This window comes from Ostrinia nubilalis, chromosome 11 (assembly GCF_963855985.1).
Source record: "Ostrinia nubilalis chromosome 11, ilOstNubi1.1, whole genome shotgun sequence".
NCBI classification, from domain to species: Eukaryota; Metazoa; Arthropoda; class Insecta; order Lepidoptera; family Crambidae; genus Ostrinia; species Ostrinia nubilalis.
This window is the reverse complement of record NC_087098.1, coordinates 13,281,199-13,308,690: the sequence shown is the minus strand read 5'-3', so window position 1 is coordinate 13,308,690 and position 27,492 is coordinate 13,281,199. Positions and strand designations below refer to the sequence as shown.

General features: G+C 35.7%; 1 protein-coding gene across 4 annotated transcripts in view; it reads left to right on the top strand.

The window, feature by feature from the left end:
• The window catches only part of LOC135076290 (delta-1-pyrroline-5-carboxylate synthase), a 36,059-nt gene extending 10,962 nt beyond the window's left edge, over positions 1–25,097 (top strand). For 2 of the 4 annotated variants that reach the window (XM_063970773.1, XM_063970775.1), the window contains exons 2-10: positions 5,757–5,933; positions 8,756–8,899; positions 9,356–9,463; positions 17,425–17,595; positions 20,929–21,111; positions 21,335–21,527; positions 21,615–22,619; positions 23,018–23,155; positions 24,598–25,097. In XM_063970773.1, coding sequence (XP_063826843.1) covers positions 5,757–5,933; positions 8,756–8,899; positions 9,356–9,463; positions 17,425–17,595; positions 20,929–21,111; positions 21,335–21,527; positions 21,615–22,619; positions 23,018–23,155; positions 24,598–24,719 — 2,241 coding nt within the window. In that variant the 3' untranslated portion in view covers positions 24,720–25,097. Of the gene's footprint in view, positions 1–5,753; positions 5,934–8,755; positions 8,900–9,355; positions 9,464–17,424; positions 17,596–20,928; positions 21,112–21,334; positions 21,528–21,614; positions 22,620–23,017; positions 23,156–24,597 lie in introns of all 4 variants that reach the window. The other 2 variants (XM_063970772.1, XM_063970774.1) reach the window with 1 other exon arrangement.
• Positions 25,098–27,492: the final 2,395 nt, after the last annotated feature.

The window sequence follows — 27,492 nt, the reverse complement described above, 5'->3', positions numbered from 1 at the left end:
TTTTACTTACAATTACAGTTAATACAATGCTAACACATCTTACTAATATTATAAAATAATAACATAGGTAGCTACAACAATGTGATACGTACATAATAGAGTAGATTCTGTATGATCTTAATGAAAAGGAGAAAAAGCCCGTTCGAATAGCGCAGTTTATATTCTGTTTTCTTCTTATTTCACTTTTCTTTGGCATTAAATTATGGACCTTCTTGGTAAAATTATCAAAGTTATGGTAAAATAGAAAATTGTTTATGGCATACAATTTTGTATATTACTTTGCGATAACGAGGAAAGTTTCCTCACAATATAAGTAAATATCTTTATCATATTTTAACTGTGCGAAAATTTAGATTGAGTGACGAAATATTGTTTTTGTTGTTGAAAATTACAAAAAAAAAGAAGCCCCGTTGTTATTAAAAGCCTCTACGTCTTTCAGTACCTAGCTCTTTAGACACACAAACACAATTCAAAATATTAGATTCAAGATAATTGTGTAGGTCGTGTCATGAAATTAACAATTTAAGTACATCTGACTCTACATTTTGGTGCAACATCACTACGCTATTATTTCAACTACATTAATTTAATGTATTATAAAGCGTCAAGAAAATATATTTATTTAAAGGCGACCCAAAATACCCATCGCGGCATCTCAAATATTGCCCTTCGAACTTCCAAACAAACAAAACAAAGAACTCCTAAAGTTAAAGCGCTTATGAGTTATTTCATCGGATTGGTTTCTAGGAAATCGTATTATAGAAATAAGAAGCCCAAAAAACTCGAGTTTGTGTCTTTACGAACATGACTTTATATTTGTACCTATTTAACTGAGTTCCAGTGAATAAAGTAGGTATTTACAGTCAGTACATTATAGGCTAGTGCTTACTCAGTCAGTGCCTGGGGTATGGGTACGGGAGGGTGTTTTTAAGACGTCAAAGGTCAGCGAGACTTCAGTACGGCTAGCACGAAAAACTTTCGAGTTCGAATCGTTTGCGTATTCGAATCACCATCATAAGATTTAGTACGAAAACTACAACAGCGCCCTTGTGAACGTGTCGCAAAGTGAACTTAGTATGAGAAATGATTGCACGAAACTTATTTTGAGAATCAAAATTGTCACATTATCGTTTAATTCAAAGGTTGAGAATCGAATTTTGTCGAATACGCAAACGATTCGAAGACGAAAGTTGTTCATGCTAGAGGTACAGATATGCTTCAGATTTGTACTCGTATGCTCTGTCATGTCATATGACCCACTGCTGTCAACCCTCCCGTGCCGCGAAACTCAGTCAGCGACTGAGATATGGGAGCCCATATCTCAGTCACTGACTGAGTTTAGTGATAGGCTTATAGAATGTGTACCTTTTTGTTTAGCTTGCTTGATGTGCCACTCTATACGGTCATCTAAAATAACTTATTCCAAAACTTTAAAGCCAATGCCCTCTTCCTTGTACTTTAGTCGATTCATTCAAAGTTCGTAACTATGTAGTCTTTTAGAATCAACTATAGCTTTTTTTAACTTTTCATCTGGTTTTCACTATTAAGATAAATGAATGCAGAACGCTTGGTTTATGATGTATCTACCCTGAACGACGTGAAAAATGACTTCAAAACGAAACAGATACTTACCAGATGTTTTTTTGTGCGCCGTGACTAAAAAGTTGCCCTGACAACGAATTCTGGAGAACAAAGGAAAACCGCCTCTTAATCTGGCCCTCGAAATAATTAAAAAAAGCAACTGCTTACATATTTATGATCCCTTAATTATAAGCCTGTGGATCTTATTATAAAAAATGCTGACGGTGAGGATGTTTGTAGCTTAGTCACGCCAAAATGGCAATCTGGATGAAGAAAGAAAGATGAACATCTATAAGAAATTTTTATCCCGGGAAAATGTACGTTTTGCGTGATATTTGGTTTGTGTAATGCTTCAACCACACCAACGCGTGCAGATGGCGATCTGCCAATTACCTATTGGCCTTTGATCGCACCGCCGATGGCGTTCTGCACGCGTTGGTGTGGTTGAAGTTTATAATAATTACGGATCAAGAGATCTTGATAGTAGCTTTCGTGGTATAATGTTTAGGGCAGAATATAATTGTATAAGAAACCGTAATAGATATTTTAAAAGGTGTTTCAGGTAAGTTCTATAACGAAAATGTGTTTTAAAGACTTTCTATGACAGACCGATACCCACGAGCGATGTTGCTGGCAAAAGCTAGCTTAAAATAATATTGGCCAAGAATATCAGTCAGACTGTAAAAACATAAATCTTTTCATCTCGTATGTGAGCTTTCCTCGGAAAGCTTTTCAATTCACTATTCAATCAGCATCGAATAATATAGCTTTTGAACTGAGTTCAAGGAGTATAACACACAGTGTCATATTCGTGAATAGCTTTATATCGAAATCCCTTTTCGGCCATGATATGAGTGAATACAAGGAAATTAAATTAATCTTGTTTTAGGCTTACCTATATCAGGCAATGCTTATATTTTTTTATTCAAAGATTCCTCCTGGCCTGTGCATGTAGGTAACTATAGAAATTCTCATTATTCTTACTCCCTACTTTTAATATTATAAATGTAAAAGTAACACGGCCTATCTCTTACGCTTTCACGTCTAAACCACTAAACAGATTTTGGTGAAATTTGTTACAGAGATGATTGAGTCCGGACATAGGACAGTTTTTAACTTTTTATTCCTGTTTTTGAAACAGGGATGCGTGCGGTAAAGATTTTCTGTGACAAACAAAATTTCCCGCTGGCGAAGCCGCGGGCAAAAGTTAGTTTAATATAAAACGAGCTTTGTAAATATATTAATAAATATGTACATACTATGGCATATAAATTGTACAACGACGACACAAACGTCCAGCGAGACGGCAACGCTACCTTTTGCTAATAGATCCAATTACAAATTGATATCGACATCTGAAATTCATGGAAGATAATCCCCAGTCGAGTAACCGTTCCAGGATTATTCCAGAAATTCTAAAGCCAGGTGTTCTTTCTCACGGGCTCCTTTAGCGTTTTAGTATGCAAATCTTATTGGACATTTAGGCGATCCTTCAATTAATTGTATTATATTAGAAATTCATTAACAAAGCGGTTTATTAATTTACGAACAATTTTTTTTTTCATCATGTAGACACACGAACTTCGATGTTACCTATCAATCAACTTCAATCAAGAGACCCTCTTAATAAAAATCGTATATAAAAGCTTGTAACAATAATCATAAAATTAAATGTCTACTTAGCTCAGTGGTCAGAGTATCCATGGATTCACGAAACGTAATCCAAATTGTAAACTCGATTTAGCACCACGATTTTTTTTTATTTTAAGAGGGAATAGGTAAGGTATCGTTCGTTCGTTTCAGCCAAATGACGTCCAGCCGAGGGCGGGGCACATAGCTCGTAGAGACGATGGCCGTTGGGGCAGAAAGTTCTCGAGTGGCGACCACGGGCTGGAAGACGTAGCGTGGGCAGGCCTCCTACTAGGTGGAGCGACGATCTCGTAAAGGTCGCGGGAAGAGCCTGGATGCGGGCAGCGCAGGACCGTGCATTGTGGAAAACCTTGGAGGAGGCCTTTGTCCAGCAGTGGACGTCATTTGGCTGAAGGTATACTGCCTTTAAAACATTTTTTTTTCATTACTTTTTGATCTGTAGAATTAATTAGTAATTTTATTGCATGTCTTAAGGGACACAAAACTCGACTTTTGTGATTCGCATCATAAGCGACTTGCCCTTTACATAAAAAAGTCGTTGACATTTTGCGCAATCCTGTCTAGAGTTACTTTTGAAGTTTGTGTAACAGTATCTTTTATAAAAATGAGATTATGTATGATCATGTGGGTTTTTGGTTTCCTTTGGGAGTTAGTATAAGAATCTCTTACAAAGCGTTATTTTAATAGTTTGTTTCTGCCAAATGACATCCACTGCTGGACAAGGGCCTTCTCCAAGAATTTTCACAATGACCGGTATAATATTACATAATGTATGTTTTTCTTTTGTTTTCAGTATATTTCCTACCTTGTGTCAATATTTTCTTTAATATCAAAAGGCTCAAGCGTCTTTGAAAGAAGCTTGATAAAATATTGGAATATAAATGTGTTGTCATTTCGTTTCGTATTTAGGGACTTTTAAATAATTGCGAATCATTATAAAAAGGTAAATATTGCAAATAGGAAAACGAGCCATAGGCATTTTGGATAATTAAAATAATTATGCCATCATTTCATCAGTTGATAGAGTTTTAATTTGGTTCAGTAATTACGTTTTAAAGTTGTATAACTGTCAAACATGTAAATGAAGTAATGAAGAAAAAGTTAAGACCTTAAAGTTAATATTCCTAGGTATACTCGTATTAACTTTATGGTTAGCACTGTCTTATCATCATAGAATAGCTGGGTTGACAAAGCCATCACTCTTTTTGCCGAAAATCTTTTGTTTCTTTCCAAAACATTTCCACTCCAGCCAATACTTGTTGAAAATTGGCTGGTATGGTTTATCATGCTTTCTCAATGACCTATTGAAGTATATTACGTTCAGTCCTCGAGCACAAACTCTATTAGTAACCCTATTTGGCTTATGTCAAGCAATTTACACGTCCGTCGATGCGAGTGTACCAATTTAGAACGTGTCTTGCGTGGTATGAGGTTTTCAATCATAATAATTATAAAGTAATTAAAAATTATATAACAGAACGAACCAAGAATATTTATAAAACATTAATATTTCAGAAGGCTAAATGAAAGCAGAATTTTTAAGCTTGAAAGCAAACAAATGGATAGGTCAGACTGTTTTTGTAACCATTCTGATACCATTCTTTATCAACCAGCAACACCCTTAAAAACAAAATAGTGCCAGTAATTGCCACTTTGTTTATAGTCTAAGTTTATCTACCCCGGGACTTGCAACTCCGAAGTTAGGTGTTAAACCGAGTTCTCGCCAGTTTCACTTGATTTCAATTAGTCGCTTCCGCGAGTGTTTACGCTAACATTGGCGTTTGAATCTAGATAGAGTTTATCAAGGTGAAGAATTGTTTGTATGGTCGGCCGTTTGGTGTAGTGGTTCAGAACGGACTACTATGCCGAGAGGTCCCGGGTTCGATTCCCGGCCGGGCAGAAATTGAAATGATGAATTTTAATTTCTGTGACGGGTCTGGGTGTGACTATGTATAATATGTATGTATTTTAAAAAAAAAAGTATATAAGTAGTATATCCGTTAAGCTAGCACCCATAACACAAGCATTAAGTTGCTTACTTTGGGGCTAGCTGGCGCTGTGTGAAATTGTCCAAAGATTTATTATTATTATCTCCTTTATTCATCTTACTTTCTTATTTTTAATTTTTTCTTTTTACAATGTAATTATTATCAAAAAATATTATTATTATTATTATTTGTAAAGAAGGAATCGCACATGACGCACACAATGTGTTAATAAAGTTAATTGGTCAATCAATTAGGAAGAGAATGAAAGCGTAATCTGACACTAGGTAGAGATCAATCGGTAAAGCTTCAGGAAGGAATATATAAAATTTATTTATTTCTCGAGCCGGAAAACTTGGTATACTCTGGGCTTCGGCTTGACAGTACTTTTTGGGACACCCTGTATAAAAATTTGAGACTGTTATCCTGAAGCGTGATTATTGTATACCAATTATATACAAAAAATAAGAGCATAATATTTTGGATCCAACTAAACTAAGATCTTCGGATGATAATTCTATCATTTATTCTCTTCAGCAGGGTGTCAACGTTGACAAGCGCACTCTGGTGAGCGCCGAGCGGAAGCAGCGGACCTTCACAGACAGATCTCAGCTGAAGTATGCTAGAAGACTGGTTGTGAAGCTGGGCAGCGCTGTGATCACACGAGAAGATGGCAACGGACTGGCCTTGGGACGACTGGCATCTATTGTGGAGCAGGTAATTTAATATTTAGTAAAGTTGAGAAATAGATGGGGCTCTTCAGAGAATCACAGCTGAAGTATACTAGAAGACTGGTTGTGAAGCTGGGCAGCTGTGATCATGCGGGAAGATGGGAACGGACTGGCGTTGGGACGGCTGGCATTTATTGTGGAGCAGGTAATTTATTACTACGTACTAAAAAAGCCTTGGACGTATGCTAGATTAATTTTATTTTAAAGAGAAATGAATTCAGAAAGATGGTAATAACTAAAAAATGATTCTAGAATGACTGACTAGCGTCTAGAGTAGAGCAAATAATAGAATACTTAGTAAAATAGCATTACTAAAGTATGCTAGAAGGTTTGTTGATTATTACCAAAGAACGAGAATTTAGTAGGCCAATTGCATTCCAAACTTGTATAACTTCTGGACTCTGGTACTTATCAGACATCTATGTATCTATGATCAATCCTTCAAATTTATCTATTCTTTAAAAGGTAACTTTTATAACTTAGGTAATATTCCTTTTTATCGTTTTTTAACTAGGTTGTCACTTTTCCCCTCAGATGGTATCAAGACGCCCAAATGAAACTCGTAACAGAATACGTTTTTCGCTTTGAATTATAAATTAAACTTAAAAGCGACCCTTAATTCATTGTGTACGAAATTGAAAAGAATTTTTCTTTGAACCTCCGCAGTAAAAAATGAAGGAGGATGTTTCTAAGGTGATTTTCAATTAAGTAGCAAGCTGAAAGGACATAATGAAATAGAATAAATTGGCAGTATCGAATTAATTGAATTTACGCCTTTACAGTTGGATAAAAATTGAGTTTCACAAGTTTACAAAAGGACCCATTTTGCATAGCAATAGACTTGGGTCAAAGTTTTCCCTTGTAACAATTTCATCCATGTTTTGTATAAAAATCATATTTTAAATCCGATTGTCTATCATGACAATCAAGAGCAAAATGCTATACTTTTTGAACACAAAATCGATGAGTTTTTCCTGTTACACTTAAAACTTCCTTTGTTTTCGTTTGATGGGAACTAACCAAAACATTTTAATATTAACTAATTTTATCACTTTATTTGCCTGATAAAACAAAAGGCATCTAAAAGTCAGTCATCGTATCCCCGGCCCCATAATCATGTTATCTCAAATGTTTATAAATAGAATTTCGTCGTCAGAGAAACCCTTTATTGTTTGCTGACCTTCTGTAAAGCTATTTTATTACGTTTTGTTGGTCTGTTTTTGTTTGCCGATAAAAGTAGGTAAGTATGGAGGGATTATTTCTTGTTTGCGAGGGTGAAAGAACCGATGGTTATGGGATATTTTTAGTGTCCGACCGAAACTAGTTTTACGACCGAAACCGAAACCGAAAACGAATTTCGGCAACGGTGTCTATTTCGGCCGAAACCGAAACCGAAGGCTCACCATTTTTAGGCAAAAATAAAGAAAACGTTATTATAATCAGTCAGTCTTTATTGTTTTCTCTTTAAACTGCATTAAAATTGAACTTATAAAGCGCCTTTTTACTCTAAAAGGTATCAAATTGTGTATTAAAAAAAAAAAGAAGGATTTATAGTCTAGATTTTTAGGGTTCCGTAGCCAAATGCCAAAAAACGGAACCCTTATAGATTCGTCATGTCTGTCTGTCCGTATGTCACAGCCATTTTTTCCGAAACTATAAGAGCTATACTGTTGAAACTTGGTAGGTAGATGGTATTCTGTTAACCGCATTAAGATTTTTATGCAAAAATAAAAAAATAATAGATAATAAATATTGGGGGCTCCCAATACTTAGAACTGAAACTCAAAAATTTTTTTTCATCAAACACATACGTGTGGAGTATCTATGGATAGATCTTCAAAAATGATATCGAGGTTTCGTTAGTATCTACTGTGTACTTGCCACTTGGATACCTTGGTGATAAATACTAAAATGAACTTTGAAACTCTGAATCCATAATATTATCACCAATGCACTATAGTCATTACTAACTACCTAACTGTTTGTTTACGTATAGCATTTGCGAACCAAAAATTTTTTTTTGATGTTTACTACCCGCTCTTATGTTACAACGACATAAAACGAGATAAAACTTACCAAATTCTAAATAAATCACTCGAAAACTCGCTACCACAACAAAACAAAACTATCAGCAAACAAACAAGCGAGCGAATCACGACATTGGCTCTGATCGGATTCATTCACTCTTTCAACGTACCGAACATGACCGATAACAGCGCGGAAACTCCCGAATGCACATTCGGTTTCGGTCGTAGTTTCGGCAAGTTTGCCGCCGAAAACGAAACTAAACCGAAACTCGTGTTTTTACCGAAACTCAACCGAAAACGAAACCGAAACCGAACATTCGGTCGGACACTAGATATTTTGTTTGCAAACGATGGTTTAATATAATGAGATATCAATAGCTGAATAGGGTTTTTAAGGGACTGCTAAACTGTCCACCTGAATTCCTTATTTAGAATTTGTTTCAGTTATATTGAATTCCCGTAAATTGGATTTCAGATTGAAAGAACACGGTTGGTAAATGAAAATTTTTCGAACAATATTTTTTTAACAACTTCTATTAATAACAACTCCAACATTGAATACAGGGCAGCTCTGTTTGTCTTTAAAAAAAAAACATATTTTTAAAAATCTTAAACTGAACGGTAGCGCCATCTAACCCCTATTATTATCGTACAGAGCAGCCACATTTGTGTACCCACTAGGTTTAGGCAAAAAAGAAAAAAAAAACTATTCCGGTTCGGTTTTTCGTTTAAGGACCTTCTTTTTCTTCTCTCTTACACTTATTCCTTTCTATTCCACCAGGTGGCAGAGTGTCATCACGAAGGCCGGGAGTGCATCATGGTGACGAGTGGAGCTGTAGCCTTCGGCAGACAGAAGCTCACCCAGGAGTTGCTCATGTCTCTATCTATGAGAGAGACGTTGTCACCAAGCGACCATACAAGAGAGGTAATTTTTGTATTTTGTTTTTTTTCTGAGAGATGTAATTTAATGTTGCTGCGTGTTCAATGACAGTTTAACTTTACCCCGGGACGAACTTGACCTTCACTGGTTGGGTTTATAATGGCGGTCAAGCTGTAGATCCTGGGTACACAGGAGTTGCAGTGGTGAGAATGAGAGGTGGGAATAGTCCCGAGAGATGTACTGGTATGACTTTTCATTAGAGCGTCGTAAAAGATGGCATGGGTCCGATTGAGATTTCATTCATTATAGTAATCAAGTTGCTAAAAGTCACTTAATTTTGAAGCGTAAGTGTGTGCGCTCAATCCCATATAAGGTAGTTGATGAAAGATCAAAAAACTAAGGTTTAATCTTAAAGCTAGTGCAGCAGAGCTTTGTTTAGTTCGGCGTAACCTCAAAAGATCAAAGATAATTATTAACTATAAAATTATACTTATACTACAGGACGCTGGAAGCATCCTGGACCCTCGCGCGGCCGCCGCAGTGGGCCAGTCAGAGCTGATGTCTATGTACGACGCCATGTTCTCACAGTACAACGTCAAGATTGCTCAGGTAAGACTACCCTCATAATATTATAACCGCTAAGCGCCGCTTCAGTGATCACTAGTGATGGGCTCTACCTGATGCCCATTTTTGATCGCCAAATGTCTCTCACTGAATGAGCATTCATTTTTGAGAATTTTTCGATGGAAATCCATTTTTCAGTGATATGTATTTGGTACGGGCGTAGGTTTCCTTATGAAAATAATCAGTTGTGAATTCTTGAACATTCTTTAATTATATTGTTGCATTCTTTTGAATTCTCAAAAGGGTCACTATTACACACATAAAACGTAAGACCCGTATTTACAAACATTAATATGAGGTCTCACAGTACGCGTGGACGCATAGGGAGACACACGAACCAATCACAGAGCTCTATTCAATGCTGTGCGTTCGATTTACTGCTTTACTTAAGCAAGCATCGTTTGTGTATACGAGCGTTAGGCTACAACTATTTTTACTACGTGATGCTACTAAAGCAAATATACTTCGAAAAGGAAGCGTCACCAGTGTTTCCAGTTCAATAAACCGAAGATACTATGTCCTCAGTTATTTACGTTGGAAGAAACTTTGCTGATGTTTGTACCGTCCTAGATTCTTTGTGAGTTTAACACAATTCAAGAAACAAAGGACTCCATATTCATTGTACTTAGAGATGGATGAGATACCTGTAAATAGTACAATGAACCTTTTATTCCTAAACGAATACAAATGTGGTGAACATGAACCTATCCCCAAATGATAAATTACTTTTCCAATAAATACTTTAGTAACAAAAATGGGAATTAGGTACTGAAAAGGTAATTTGTCTTTGTTGTGTTTTGGCGAATAAAATTCTGACTATGTCCATGACAATTCGTTTTACAGAATGATTGATTGATCTGATAAAAATATCTGAATTACCATCAGTTAGAGGTCAAAAGTAAATTTTGTTACAATTTATTTTACAGAGACCTCAGAATCTTTAATTTTTTTTGTAGTTGCATATGTTACTATTTTTCCTATTTCCTACTCCTTTAATGATAACCTGCCATTTATATTATTTTCTTTGTTTAATCACTCATTAATTCAAACTTGATTCAGTCTCAAATACAGGTTGAGATTTTTGATTGGTTTGATTTCTGTATTTAGTTAGACCAATCGCCAGACAGGATCTATGATTTATAATGAATCGAGTTTCGTTGTTTTGTAATAAGGACCTTGTAGTAATGAGTGAATATGGTTTATGAATATCGAATCTCTTGATTACTGACTGATTACGTACTAAATAGTACTGGCATTAATTTATTATCATCAGTGTACACAGCCTTGATTAAATACCTATGCCTTTTGATACATTTGCCTACATCCAAGTTACCTTAGCAACTGTAGGCTCGCCAAATAGTTTGGATTGAATAACGGTATTCAACCTGTTCATACCTGGAAGCGGGTACGCTTAATGATCGCAACTTAAACGTATAGTAGTGTTGTAGCTTGTGGTATATTGCCAATATTAGGTATACTGTTAAACCTATTTTTTTTTATCCACAACGAGGAAGCTCTTAGCCTGTATCTCACCTGATGGTAAGTGATGATCAGGCCGTAGATGGAAGCGAGCTTCACCCGGAATCCTCAACCACGGAGGAACTGGCTATCTTAACCTCTAACTGTCGCAACACAACAATGCTGTTAACATTGTTGTTATGGCGATAGACTTAGGTAAGATGGTGGTAGCTAGCCAGACGGACTTAGAACAAGCCCTACCACCAACCAAACCGAACAGAAGAATCTGCCCCCACTGGGAATCGAACCCGGGACCTCTGCGTCTTGTAATGTAAATAAAGTATTATTTCCTTACTGGCGATCCGCTCCGGCTCCGCACGAGTGCTATGTGTTATTTAAACCTTCTTCTTGTATCACTCTTTCTATTACTGAAAATTGCCTTAAAATCTGTTTCGTAAGTAGTTAAAAAGATCTAAGCCCACAGACAGCGGGAGTGACTTTGCACCTTAAAAACAACCTAACAGGCTTTTTATTATAGGTAGTACATACTAATAATGTCATTATTAGGTACGTACGAGTAATCTTCGAAATGAGAAATTGGTAAATATCTCAAACGATTCAAATAAGTTATTACGGGGCTAAGTTACAGGGCAAATTCTCATTTTCCACCTTTACCTGGCTCTATTTAACTAAAATCTGTAACAGATTTTCCACCGTACACCAGCAAAGCACTAATCCATTAATCATGAACTGTGTTCCAGGCTAAATGAATTTCGCCTGACTAAAGGAAACCACAAGCGGCGATAATAAAAAATGACCCGCCCATAATCCTTTTCCAGCCACAGCCTAGAACATAACAGCCTGAACACTAATAAAGTCAGCAATAGATTAAAGGACTGTTTCTCAAAAGTTGAAATTTTGCCAAACATCCACACGCCACAACAACACTGTTAAGATAGTCAGTTTCTCTGTGGTTAAGATTTCGGGTGCGGATGACGTTCGCTACCACCATCAGGTGACATGCAAGGCAAGAGCTTCTTCGTTTTGGATACAAAAAGAAACACACGCCAGAATTGTTTTTAATCAACTTTTGAGCACCATCTGTAAGATGAAATTCAGGCTCTGTTACAATTTATTTAAAACTAGCATTCCGCCCGCGGCTTCGTCCGGGGATTTCCCGGAAATTATTCAATTTCTTCTCTCCGTAAAAACCATCCTTAAACATCAACGAACATTAAAAAAAAAGTTGGTAAAATTGGTCCAGGCCTTGTTGAGTTTTGCGCTTACCAACATATTTTGCGACTCATTTTTATATTAAAGAAGATAAGACATACTATCTATTCGCCACAAGTGTTAGGAGTTACGCCTACCAAAGTGTAACTTATTACTTGAGCTGTTCTATTACTTCTGGCTGTGGTGCTGTTAGCTCAGACTGCGAAATACCAGCGCATGCATCATGGATGTCACGCGCTCTAATTGCACTTCCCTGCCGGTGCAATATCCTTTGTACAGCTCCCCCTTTGCGCTACAGTCGAAATATTTGTAAAGAACTTTATAACTATTGCGATAGAATATTAAAAATAAATTAGAGTTACCATAGAGGTCGTCACTTGTTGAGGGAGTTAATTAACTCTTTTGGAATCGCAATTGCTAATTAAAAGTTATCTTTTACATGCTTAGACTTTGAGTAGCTCTACCTGTACCTGTACCCTCAATTTTTTCGGTAAATTCCAATCAAAGAAAGTCAAAGCATGAAATACGAGTATACACTAATTTAATCAAAAACAATGTTATCTTAACTAGGCATAATGTTGTTTACAAACTTAATATTAATGAAATTATAAGCAGAGAGAAACACAGACTGAGTTTGAAATGAGAGAATTACTTATTACTTAGTGGCAAACAATTATTAATCATTTAGTATAATTTATCAAAATGAAACAATTCTGTTCAGTTGACCTTAGTGTTTGCGGACTGTATATTTCTCAAGGTTATATTTAATGAAAACTCTGCCGCTAATGAACACAAAATTCATGTTATGTGTACCATAGGGTTCACTCCTTAAAAAATAGGGATTGATTTACCGAAATAATGGTCCCCTATTATGCTAAAATGGGGGGAGCCTAAAAGGCGATGCCAGTTAAAAAGCCAGTTACATGTTATAAACACCTTTTTAACGAACGATTACATTGAGAAATAAAAAAATGCTACAGTTAGATAAATACACAATGGTAACAGATAACCATGCTCATTCCATTACGGTAGAATTTTAATATTCCGCAAGGAAAAAACACAAAATACACAGGGGTGGAAGTAATTGAGAAGGATTTGCTTGCTAATGATTCTGAGAAAATCAGCCTTTGATACAAATATCAAATGAGTATTTCATTCGATATGCTTAGCTTAATGTTCTCATTGAGTAATTTACACGTTGTTATTAAAATCGGAATGATATTTAATAAAACACTATGCAATAATTGCTTAAAAGTAGTACAGAAAATATCTTGAAAAATTCCGAAAATCGACTGAAAATGTCTTGTGATGTGAGTCTTTCAATCAGTTTGTTATAGATAGGATTTTATTATTATTAATGAAATACTATTTGATCAATAATGCTCAATTATCATCTACAATTAAGCGCTATTCATTATAATTACTCGTTATTAATTAATAATGTATTATAACAATTAAGATTCAATATTCAAGCCCAGCGAAATACTTGGGGCTTCGACGCTTCGTATTAATCTGAGTGGGTATTTTGAAATACCTAGGTATATTGTAATACCTAGTTATATTGTAATATCTAGGTATGCTTTACCGTCAGTCCCTGAGATGTTTTCCATGTAGTTAGTTCGCCGACCCCTGACGTTGTTAAAAATAAGATTTTTCTTATTATTTCAGTATAAACCTGAGTTGACTGGATTAGGGACGCTATCAGCTTTTAAAAGTTATTTTTATCTTGAAGATATTTTGTTGTCGTTCCTTTTTGACCTTCAGGATTTTAAGGACGAATATGACGCGAGGTTTTCAAGAAAATAATAATAGATAATTAGTTTTGAGTATGATAAACTTTCACACGTAAAGCGGTCTACAGATTGTAGAAGATAGAGGAAAGCTATTTCTAATACGTTATCATTCCATAGAAACGAACTCACAAACACCGAGTTGGTACTCGTGTGTATAATATAAATTATTATATAATGACTGTCACACAAGCATTCATCAAGAACATACCCAAGCAATTGAATTAAGGCTGTCAAACATAATATGATCTTCCAGTATGTTTCAAACCCTCGAAATTTCTCGTATAACCAACATCAATTATAAAAAATAAAAGCCCCAAATTTCAAACAACTAAATTAATTGGCGTACAACCAAACCGAAACGAAGCGAAATTTTATCTGCCTTTAGCGTAATGAAATGAATTCCATCAATCAATCCCAAATAACTTCACAAGGTAGCAATTACTTTGAAAGGGATCATATTATCATTTCTTATTTAATACAGCCTTTGTTGGCCTAAAATAATCATTGTGGAGTTGAGAAACTCAAATTGAAATTTGTTTCTTTAGAACTCAGATTAATCATGGTGAGCTTCTTCAAATTAAATTTTATGATATTCATTGACAGATTTTCAAAGTTTTTAATCAATCAAAAACTTTCAAAATTATTTAAGTATGTTTATATCCGTTGTCTAGTACCCATAGTACAAGCTTTGCTTAGTTTGGGACTAGAAGCGCAGTGTAAAATGTCTAAGGATATTTATTTATTATTATTTATTATTTAATCTTAGAAGTCTAGTTGTACCTAGTCTAGTGCTAATAGTTCTATTTGAATTAGTAAAAATCAAAATCGTACCTATTACAACGACATTAGATGCCACAATTTCTATTGTCTGTCTGTCTGTCTGTAAAGAACACAGATCTTTGATTAAAACTTCTGGTTTGTGCACAGTCTTACATGCTGTTGTGTTCTTGGTTTCAATTACTAAATAAGTCGTCTAAAATGCTAAATACTTGGTCTTAGAGTCTAATCAGTCGGTCTACTCTGCAATTCGTTTTTAAGATTTATCCATCTCTATCACACATGTATGCATTCCACGTAGAGTGACAGGGAGATAAAGTCAATGTTAGCAGTCTAACATCCATAATCCAAATTAATTATGGATGTTTATCAGACTATTCAAAATTCTGGCTTACAAACGTCTCTTTTACTCATGTGCCCTCACAATAAGAGTAAGAAAGAGAGAGAGTGTGGGTGGTGTAATATTGAAATAGGTAGAGTCGAACCTTCGTGCTGATACGAGGGAAAAGCGAAAATACTCGGGTATCAAATGTCCCAGACGGAATAGATCCAGGCTTTAGAGACAAATACCTATACCAAAAGTTAGTCAATTATTTTGTGTTCAACGTATGCTTGTTGGTACTTACTATCATTCAATTTACCCTTGTGAATACATCTCATACTAAATTGATAGTTATCGGAAGTTTGTAAAGTTCTTAATTGAAGTTTAATAATTATCCACAAGATGATTTGAACTGTGTTTAGATCTAGAGGATATTGTTATACATGATCATGATTATTTATGACAGTTGCATGGGCTAATTGGACTTATCATGAATGAATGAATTAATAAACTTATGGCGGGTTAATGTTAGAAAACAATTTTACTCCATTTATAGAAGACTTCAGAATTTAGTTACAACTTTTACATATTCCTTGTTGTTACTATAACAAGGGACAATGTAGCGCTGAAATGTTGCAAAATTAATTACATGCAGCTTTCGACATAGTACGTTAAATTATGATCGAGGGTAAGAGAATGCTAATGTATTTTCAGAATGCTGCAGATATTAAACTGGCTGTTCAAGAAAACAACATGTTATTCAGTATAGAAATACAGTCTATTTTGTTTCGAATTTATGCTATGAGTGCGCGTGATATTTTGTAATAGGCCAGTAGAATTAAACACAAAAATTGATTAAATCGGAAATAATTCCTACAAAAGATTTTTTTGCTTTAATGGCTTCATTGGTTGCCCATTAAGACTCTCCTAAGTTTTCGACTTCGACGGAGTTGTGCTTAAGTGGTGGGGGCCCCCGAAAGCGGCGTTTTTTCGGTTTTCCGGTTATACCGCGTAAAGGACTTACCCTATCGAAAAGTGGTCTTCATGACGGTTAAAGGGCTCTTAATCCTGCATTGAATAAGACCAAATTCATATGTTTTAGACAAACCGGTCTCGCGCTAAAGTTCGGCAAAGTAGAAAATATACGTAAAATTAATGACCCTCTCCACGTCCAATGGCTTGTTACCCACATGCTTCCAAGCCTTGTAAAGGGTCGCCTTAACCAGTGTAACCCTAACAAGGCTCACGAGTTTGATTCGCTTATCCTTGTTCGTCCCAGCCGTTCCTTAACTGCGGTTGCTGCACCTCTTCCTGACACTCTCCTGAACGACTCTGTGTTATCTAATGTGGCTGCCTCTCTTCCTTGTACCCTCCTGTACGATTGCATTGCTTAGCTATATGCCTGGTCCAAGGTTCGACGCCACAAAATATAATTTTAAGTAGGCTGATTTCAGAGGTCATATACCATGTTCTTAAAAAGTATAACTTACTCCAATGGTAGGTACTTCGCTTGCGATAGGTAGGTACAAGACTTAAGTCTATGCTTAAGATTGAATAAAATTTTATATAGACGTCTCTCTTCCTCCCTTCGGTGTTTAAAAAATACTTCCACATAACTATAAGTTCGATCCCACTATTCGACGTAGGTATGCCATATCATGATTTGGGCGTTTTTTTATGATTCTTCCAGAGCTTTTTTCACATACGGTAGATACACCCAATTTATTTTTAAAAGCCTGTTTATGTAGACCTCTGAATTATACCGTATAATAACGAGGATAAACAATAGGGAAAGGTGCGTATTTCACGGGAAAACACCACATTGCCTTGGTTTTCTGCTTTACGTGTCTGAATAATGAAAAGCTGGTTCTGTGAGATATGCACCGGGATACACCGAGCGGTAATAAATACGGTTAAAGTAGATTGAATTTTAATTCGATTACGTTTCTTTTGTTCTGTCTGAGTAGTAATTTTTCCTGTGGCTTCCTTTTTCTGATGCAGACTTAGATTACTCGTATTTGCTACTAAGCTAAAGGTTTGTGTATAGTGGAGAATGGTTTGTTATACATATTATACTATTATGTATGCTGTATACTGTATTTATTGTACAGCACACAAAACTGAATATCACCAAATAGATACTTTTGAATGGAATAAGTAATTCCCTTATTAGTCCCTCATAAAGGCTTAAAATAATCTTTATATCGCTCTTCTCATTTGATGGAATTAGATGACTTCTTAAGAAATGTTTTATGGCTATGGAATGAAAAAAGTGGCAGAGACTACCTCATAAAGGTAACAAGAAGGCACTAGATCCAGGCCGTTAATATGATAATTTAATTAAAAGTATATTTCCGATTCAGGTGCTGGTGACCAAACCTGACTTCTACAACGAGGAGACTCGCAAGAACCTGTTCTGTACCCTCTCCGAGCTGATCTCCCTGAACATCGTGCCCATAGTGAACACGAATGACGCTGTTAGCCCGCCTATGTACATCCATGACGACACCGTGGTCCCGGGGACTGGGAAGAAGGTAAGTTTTTAACAAAATTAAAAATCAAAATCAAAAATATTTTATTCAATTTTGACCACTGGTGGCACTTTTTAACGTCAATACAGTAAAAAAAGATAGCCCTTATGGGGCACTTTACATGTCTCCTTATCTTTTGGGCCCTACCACCTGGCTAACATCATAATAATTGAAAGAAGTATTTATTGTAATAGGTTAGATAGACAGTAGTGCATTAGACTGATGGTAATTCTCATAAACAGTAGGTAACGCACGAAAACACGAAAAAAATATTTAATCTACCTATCTAGGTATGTACCTTATACTTAACCCGCGCTACTAAAAACTTGTCATGTTTTCTAACAAATAAATAAAGCCGATTTGTTAGAAAACTGTTCTATGTATCAAACTATACGAGCAAATAGATCTTTGATCATAAAGTTTAGTAATGTAAGGGCACTGAACAGTTTAGTCTCTGTTTGAGTCTATAAAGAGGCTGTCACCATACCCTCGACAATAATTTATGACGCTTTACGAGCGTCACATTTGGTTATTGAGTGGTTTGGCACCTATCAATTTGAATTACAGAGTGTGAACACTCCGTGCTCTGACTAATTTTATATCTCACCTTTCGATGTTGACGTCACCGCTAATATTTATATTAAATTCTCGTTCGATGTTAACGAAGTTAATACATATTTTCGCAGGCCCAAAATAGCTCAAACATGAAAATACAAATATAGCCGTAACAAGCCTGAGGCCAGACTAACAATGCTTCAATATTGGGCCTATGTAAATCAGTTTGGCAAGGGCTGATGGGCTGATTTACATGGAAACTATGTGAAAGCAATACTGCGGGTAGATTTGGCATTTTGTATCGTTTGTACAACATTCGGGAAAGACACGCAAAGATTCTGGTAAGGATGTCAATCCAAGTTGTTGCATAGTCTTGTATGTTAAAAAATAGAGTAGGTAATACATGTGCCATACTGTTCTGACACAAATCTGCAAATTTTAATGACAGTAGGTATTCACATTATACATTAGCACTCTTCATTGTACACCTGAAGCTGACGATGAAAGAATCGTCATTTAGATACCATAATTGATGCGGTTTTATTACGAGGAAGGGATATCTCATATCGACGCGCAAATCGATTCAATATCGAGCATTAATTCGTCTTTGATTGTTTCGATTCCAATATTTGGGCTAATAAATTACAGGAACTCAGGCCTATGCCTGAATATTGATTGATTTTTGAGCCTCTTTCTGTAATTGGGTTATGATTTGTGACTACAGTATGTAACAAATTGTAAACATAATATTACAGCTACTATAATGTTAACTGCGCTAAATATAGAAAGCCATTTTCCCGTGTCACAGTCCAAGTCAATCCAAATAATTACTTCCATCGCAAATGATAAATAACCGGCATTTTGTGTGTAAGCCACTGTTATTTTCCTAATGATAGCTAATTATCCGGCTCTATAGTAGCAATACTAAATGGTGTTTACCACGAGAGAGGTAATGCGAACCCAGAGCCGTTTCTGTTGTGTAGTTCGGGACGCTAATAGGCAGCGTTGCCAGTTTTTTTTTTCGCCAACTCGGGACGTTGGTACTTTTTGAGTGAAAATAGCGGGATTCTTCCGTCAGAAGCGGGACATAGTAAAAAACGTATATAATCAAAGGTTTTCAAATAGTTATATAACTTTTTATTTGACTTAAAATTACGTTTACGTGACAATAGATAGCAAAAGTAGCCATATAAAATGTATTTTAACAAAAAAATAATATTTTAAACCAGATTTACTCTATCGTTAAATTCGTCTTTAGAATAAAAAAAGAAAAATCGAAATTAAAAAAGATTTATTCTTTACAATAATATGGCGTTTCAAACAATAGTCTGGTGAAGTGAGTGTCTCTCTCCGAAAAGCGGGACAGAGCCTGTCCCGCGCGGGACATTTAAATTTGATTTAAAAATCGGGACGTCCCGCCAAAATCGGGACGTCTGGCAACGCTGCTAATAGGCTAGTTTCCTAAAAATAACTTTTAGTCCTTAAATTTTGCATTATCAAAAAATATTGGACACGTATATTTTTATTTGTCAATCAAACAAGTAATTACGAAGTTATGATGCGTTGAAGTTCCGCGTGACATCAAAAAGTGCTACACTTTTAAGCACGCCTTGACGTCATGGGCCTCTTCGTTTGAAATTTGACGCGCTTTACCTCTTTCAATTTTCATTAGTTTGAAAAAGTGAAAAATACATGTTGAGTATTTTTTGATAAACGGACGAATTAATTCAAACTCTTGCTTTTTTTACCCAGGAAACATCCCTATTAATAGGACAGGCAAAGACCAGCCAGTGCCAGGATGAGTCCCGTGATAAAATTTTATAGATGATGTTAGACGACAAAATGTATGTCTAATCGTGTAAAATTGATAAAATGGCGCGATAAAAGCTTATGGCGACGCGCTTCAATACTTAATATTTTATTGCATCCATAATTTACTTAAAATTATAACATTATGGGCCCTGTAGGGCACGGCAATTAGTAGAGAGTAGTACCACCCTAGATCAGCCGAAAAATTTATTAGAAGTTAGAGCCTAACAATTTATTATTTAGATAGGTACTCACACTGCCTAGGCCTACTGGCTAAACAGTGACAAAAGAATGATGTACCTACCTACTTTAGTCATAAACACTTGACTAAAGATGCTTATTCATTCCAGACTTGTCATTGTATAACATAAGGAAAATTACAGTTAATGAACGATCATAGCACGCTATTAGGAAAGTCGCTTTCCCGGTGTTCTGTGAGCTGTAATAACCGTTTCTACTTACTTTCGGTAATGGTTCATTCACGCATGTTACACGAACTCATGTTGACATTATGTAACATACTAGTACGTAATGTAGTTTGTTATTCTTATTCCTCGTCGTTATTTATCGTGTAGGCTGTAAAGACTCATAATATATTACCTACAGTATGATACTTTAGATTGTTTAGAGCGTGGGACGTCCACATACAAGGTGGACCGACGCGCGACGACCTGATAAAGGTGCAGGAAGGCGCTGTATGCAGGCCGCTACTATGAGTACCAACCGTGCGATGTGGAAGTCATTGGGGGAGGCCTATGTTCAGCAGTGGACGTCCTGTGGCTGAAATGATGATGATGATGATGATGATACTTTAGAAACCTTACTAACCGACTTCAAAGTTTTCAATTCTTCTGTATTTCAGTCAGAATCAAGATTTCAATTAGTTTAAGTTTTTTTAACATGTCCCATACTTATTTTTATTTCATCAATCCCAACTTTTTTAATTAAATGCATATTTATCAATCCAAACAGGGTATAGGAATCAAAGACAACGACAGTTTATCAGCGTTACTGGCAGCAGAGATCCAGTCAGATCTACTCATCATGATGTCTGACGTAGATGGTATCTACAACAAGCCACCCTGGGAAGATGGTGCCAGGATGATGCACACATACACCTCAAAGGAGCAGGTTCAATTTGGACAAAAATCTAAGGTAAATAAACAATTTTGATAGACTATCATGTCTAGCTGTCTGGCCAGGACGGGGAGTTTAGGCCAAATCCTGCATTTACCTGACTAAATTAATGACGATGATGATAATAAAGATGATGATGATAAAGTCAGATTTATGATCACAAATATGAGGATCACAATAATGAAGCAAAAATGTAACTGCTCTTCTTTCATCATCTATAATGTTTGTATTTACCTTTTAGGTGGGAACAGGTGGTATGGATTCAAAGGTGAACGCAGCTACATGGGCCATGGCTCGTGGAGTCAGCGTTGTGATTTGTAACGGCATGCAAGATAAAGCCATCAAAACTATCATCAGTGGTAGAAAAGTGGGCACTTTCTTCACGGACTATGCGACTAATGCTTCCAACTCTGTGGATGAGTTAGCTGAAAATGGTAAGTCTAATAAATTTGATGTCCTTATAGTTGATTTCATCTAATGCGCTATAAAATATGTTTAATATAAACATCTTTTTATTATAGCACGAACTGGAAGCAGAGTATTGCAACAACTATCTCCACATGATAGAGCATCAGCAATTCATTCTTTGGCCGACTCACTTGTAGATAAACAAGATCAAATATTAGAAGCTAACGCTAAAGACTTGGAAGAAGCTACTAAAGGAGGACTAGCTTCTGCTTTATTGAGCAGACTGTCTCTCAGTCCGGGAAAGTTGAAGACACTTTCAGTAGGCTTGAAACAGATTGCCGATTCTAGCTACGAAAATGTAGGACGAGTTTTGAGGAAGACCAAATTAGCTGAGAATTTGGTTCTGCGTCAAGTTACCGTTCCTATTGGAGTATTATTAGTTATATTTGAATCCAGACCTGATTCACTACCGCAAGTTGCTGCTCTAGCAATGGCGTCGGCGAATGGACTTCTCTTGAAAGGTGGAAAGGAGGCTGCTCATTCAAATAAAGCTCTTATGGATCTGGTTAAAGAATCTTTAAAGACAGTCGGAGCTCAAGACGCCATATCTCTAGTTTCAACCCGAGAGGAGATAAGCGATCTGCTAGCTATGGAGAAACACATTGATTTGATCATCCCTCGTGGATCTTCAGATTTGGTGAGAAATATACAAAAGCAATCCCAGCATATCCCAGTACTTGGACACGCTGAAGGTATCTGCCATGTGTACATTGACAAAGACGCGGATCCTGTTAAAGCTTTGAAGATAGTTCGCGACGCAAAGTGTGATTACCCAGCCGCTTGCAATGCTATGGAAACGTTGCTGTTACACGAAGATCATCTGTCAGGGACTATGTTCACTGATATTTGTAATATGTTGAAGAAGGAAGGTGTTAAGATTCACGCTGGTCCGAAACTGTCCAGTCACTTGACGTTTGGTCCACCTCCAGCTCGCAGCATGAAACATGAATATGGATCCCTGGAATGCTGCATTGAAATAGTGAAAGACATGGATGAAGCAGTTGAACACATTCACAAATTCGGAAGTTCTCATACAGACGTTATCATCACTGAGAATGGTGAGTATTAAACTCTATTGTCTATTCAGATACTACTAGGCAGTTATTTACACAGAGATATGATAAATAATCACACGATGTCATAAACAGGGAAGTAGTTAGATAACTTCAAGGAGAGCACGTGTCAGATTTTGTTCTAGTATGTGTTGATTTTACCTACTTACATTACAATTATATTTAGATGTTTGAGTATCTGCTCTTCGGGCAAATAATTTGACTGTGCACTTTATTCCACATATTTACATTAGATGACGTTGTGATGAATATCGACAATAGCCATATCGTATGGTTAAATCATTAACCGGCCAGACAGATTTAAAGTCAGTTTTATTTTATCTTTATTTGATCAGCTTAAATAAATATTGAATATTAATATGACTGTATTTAATTGTTAACAGACAATGCAGCCAAGAAGTTCTTGGGCTCCGTGGACAGTGCGTGCGTGTTCCACAACGTGTCTTCTCGATTTGCCGACGGCTTCCGATTCGGACTCGGAGCTGAGGTTGGAATCTCCACCGCAAGGATACATGCTAGAGGTAAACAAAACTGGTTTCTAGAGTCTTACAAGACTGACGTTCTTATGCCCGTCCATTTCAAAAGGGTCACTTAAAATTAGGTATTGATGGTGAAAACACAAAACTTCGGCAGTATTTAAGAGCCAACGCTAACAGTTAATTTATACAGATTTGGAATATTTCGAATAAACAATTACGAGATAGTTTACCAAAACCCAATAACTGATTTTATTAGTAGTAAATGAGTAATTGAGTATCCCAGTCCAATTAACCCTCGGAATCGAATTCAAAGTGACATTGCGATATCTAAACTTTGAACTGCCATTGAAAGGCAGGTCTGTTAATTGGTCTTTAACTATCTGGTTTAGATCCGAATCTTAGTCAAGTTCCGCCGTAATGCAATAGTTAGCGCCTGTAATTAATTTGTCTGGAAAGTTCAGCCGCTTGTTAACTGCGATTACTAACTAGTTCAATTAACTGACAAATCTCTTTATGAGTTTGTATGTGACGATGATTCTGTTAGACATTTGCATTTTGGTTTGAACATTGAATATTAAAGTAATGTTTATATTTTCTTGGACTTGTAATTCTTGCTTCATTTTATTTAAGCAATGTGCAATTCATATATCATTATATTCATGTATTTATGCCCACCTCTCGTTCCCACCGCTGCAACTCCTGTGTAGCCAGGATCTACAGCTTGATCGCCAATAAAAACTCAACCAGTGATGTGAAGTTAACTGCATGATCCCACTAATGCATGTTGCCAAGACCAGACCATAATGGCTCGCTAAAAGTTAGCTGATCTCATGTAGAGCTAATATTCTGCTCTACAAGCCCTATTTAAACAAACTCTACACCTACAGGAACTTTTTTTACTCACTGAACTAAACCAAACATATGTACCTACTCGTATTGTGTACTAATAGACGGAACTGTATTCCTTAGTAGTAAAATAAAGTAATAACTAATGTATAAATATAACTCAACAATAATAATATTTTGACTTGCATTTGAGAGCATGACGTCTGCCTTTGCCTTATTGTTACTAAGAACTTTAATTATAAACACTTGATAAACCCTTCGTCAGGATCGATCAATGTTAACAATTAGACGATAGTTTAAGGCGTGTTCTCAACATCATATTAAATTGTTTTCGAAATTCTCTACATGCCTCATTATAAATTTAGACACGTAATATAATATTGATGGTTTGTGCTGTAAATAAATGACTTGTTCGGAGTACGTTTTAAATGTGTCTATAGAAAGCTATAGTTATTAATTTTACATGTACTAGTACCTAAAAATATGTTTCATAATTTTAAACATCATTCTTGTACAATTTGTAAGACATAATAATCATCATCATCATTTCAGCCATAAGACGTCCACTACTAAAAAGGCCTCCCCCAGTTCCAGTACATGTTTCACGAAAACTCATGCCTTTTTTTAAATTTTTTCAGGTCCAGTCGGAGTGGAAGGTCTCCTGACTACCAAATGGATTCTGGAGGGTACAGACCACACAGCGGCAGAGTTCAACGAGGGAAGGAGGTCTTGGGTCCACGAGACCCTCCCCCTGAATTGACTACCAACCCCCAGTGCCTGGTACCATTGTAGACCTTGGATTACAGTTATGAGATTCGTTGAGAGATTTAGAAAATTGCTGACAAGTTAGAAGTAATTGTCGCTGTACTAAAAGAAGATAATAATAGGTTATAATTGCAAATAGATACAGTAAAATTAATCCTAAGTTATACTTTTAGATGAAATAAACAAAAAAGTGAGAAACAATAATAATATTGCTTTAAATATATTAGTTTGTGTTGTATAAAGGAAGATAAACAATGTTTATTGGATCCATGTGCGTCAATAAATACGAAGATAAATTTTATTGCAATAAAAATATTGATAAGACGAATTGTGTATAATACCTATGTATAATAAAATAAACAATTTCTTATTTCGTCTTTAATATTATTTACATAATCGTACACGTCATTATAAAAACTTCCTGATATTATACACTCTTATCCTACATTGATAAAGTTTCATCAACAACAAACAAAATAAAAATAAAGGCCAAATTGTAATTAAACATAATCAATCAACTTCTTTTACTGTAAAAACACATTTTTTAAGAGCAATGACTAGAAACTTTTTATTAACTCGTTAGTCGTCTTTTTACTTTTATTTCCAAGGAATAGGGTAAGTTAGGGCTACCATGCGTCCAGATCCGGCTTTTTAATTTTTCCGGACTATTTGTCTTCATAAAAAACTGCGCTCTGTGACTCTGCGGGTTTTTTTGTCAGAATTTTATTTTGCGATGATTTTCCGGAGCTTTTGGCAATATCTGGATGATTCATTTTTTATTAAAAACATTGCATAAAAGATACACAAATCGTAGTTAATACCATAGATTCTTTCCAAGACAATATTTCAGTCAAATACTTTAAAATAGAGTATATAGGCGGTACTTGAAAACTAAAAAAATAAACTTATCGGAAGTTTTCTCTAGATGGTAACCCTAGCTAAATGTATAAAGGTCAATAAAATTACTAAACACCTAAGCGATTACAGCGAAAACTTAAAAAAAAATGGCAACAAAAAGGTCCAGTTCCCTCGCAAGAGTCCCATTTAAACTCTGCTTCAACGGGAGTTAATCAAGAAAAAGGTTCTTTGCGTATTTTCCAACGGGAAAATAAATAAAAACACGAAACAAAACCCAAAACGCTCCAACTTGACATTTTATTTGATTGCTCTAAAGGTTGGGGAATTGAAATTGAAAACTGGAAGCTTGATTACAACTTCTTGACCTATTCAAGTACGGAACGCCGGAGTGTCTTTGTATGGAATAGGGAAACAAAATATTTTGATTTATTTAATTAATTTAACGTTATTTCACCTAATATAATCAAAAGTACAAAAAGCGAATTTGATTTTATCGATAAGCTAGCTCTTACCCGTCAGTTTTGCCCGTAAAACAATTTATTGCGGATGCACAATATCTATTTATCCATCCTCACAAATTCGGACTTGTCGTCAAATATTGTGCGAAAAAAAAAGTAATTTATCCTTAAAACAATCCATGAAAGTTTAGGAAAATACCAAGCATGTATCTACGTCTAGACTATAGTGGGAATTCTAGGAATACAACACTCCCGGGTATCACACTTATCTTGTTACTGTTCTCAACCCTGCCTTTATCAATGTAACAGATTTAGACCTACCTAAATGATACTTTGTTGAAGAGCGCCTAAATATAAACGACGTAGGCGTAACAAAGGCATTTCTAATTACATTACTAAGTTATACATGTTAAAAAGTTGTTAATTTAATCCGTACGTTAAGTTGTGGTGTTGCTTGTGTGGATTTTGGATTATCAAAGAAGAATATCCCTCGGGAACTGGATGTTCCTAGAACAAAAAGCTGAAACTTTTTGAATTTGATAAGTGCACTAATTTTACTAGAAAACTTTTTTCAGAGTGGTATATTTGTGATTGAGGTCAAGTTTTCCGGGCATTATTATTTTCAAGTTAAGGCTGATTTTTCACAAGAGATGTGCTAAACTGCAGTGCGAGAGATATAGCTATCAAGCACCAATAGAATCACTAAACTTCATTTACGTAGGCATGTAGAAGGAAAAAAAAAGATAGTGATAATTATTGTGTGATTCTAGATTATAATAATTGTTTTGCTCTTATAAACACTTTCAGTAAGAGCTTTTATAGATTTCCATGGTCTCAAAGATAAAGCTGTTGGAGAATCATAGGACTACAAATTCAAAACTAAACAACATTACATTATGTACAGTAGGTGAAAAATATGTTTTCAGAAGATTTAACTTAATTATAGTGGCTATTTTTAGACAAGTCAAACGAAACATTTCGATACAATCGCAGCGCCTTGTTATCTTTTAAAACGACAGATCCCGCACGTTCGGCCCCAATCAGGGGGAATTGTTGGGGTCCCAATACGACACGTGTGTCTTGCTCCGGAGATTAGAGCTCACCTAGTTCTGGGTTGGTAGGAAATCGAATGTAGGTAGGTATTTAGGTAATATACTCGTACTTTGTAACAATTTCGAGTCGCATTGACACTAGTTTAGATTAAAATTGGGAACAAAATAGCTTCAAAGTTTGTGGATTTCATTACATGTTTTATTTTAGAAAGAACAGTATTTACATAATATTTGTATTAACAACATAACAATTAAACAGTTCTTTATATTTTAATATAGGAGTCGTCTCTCATAATCCGTTTTGCACACACAATTACTGCGTAATATGAACCAAATAAACTTTTTCCTTCTTTTCGTTATAAGTATCAATATCACCAGCAGCCATACTAAAATGTTATAA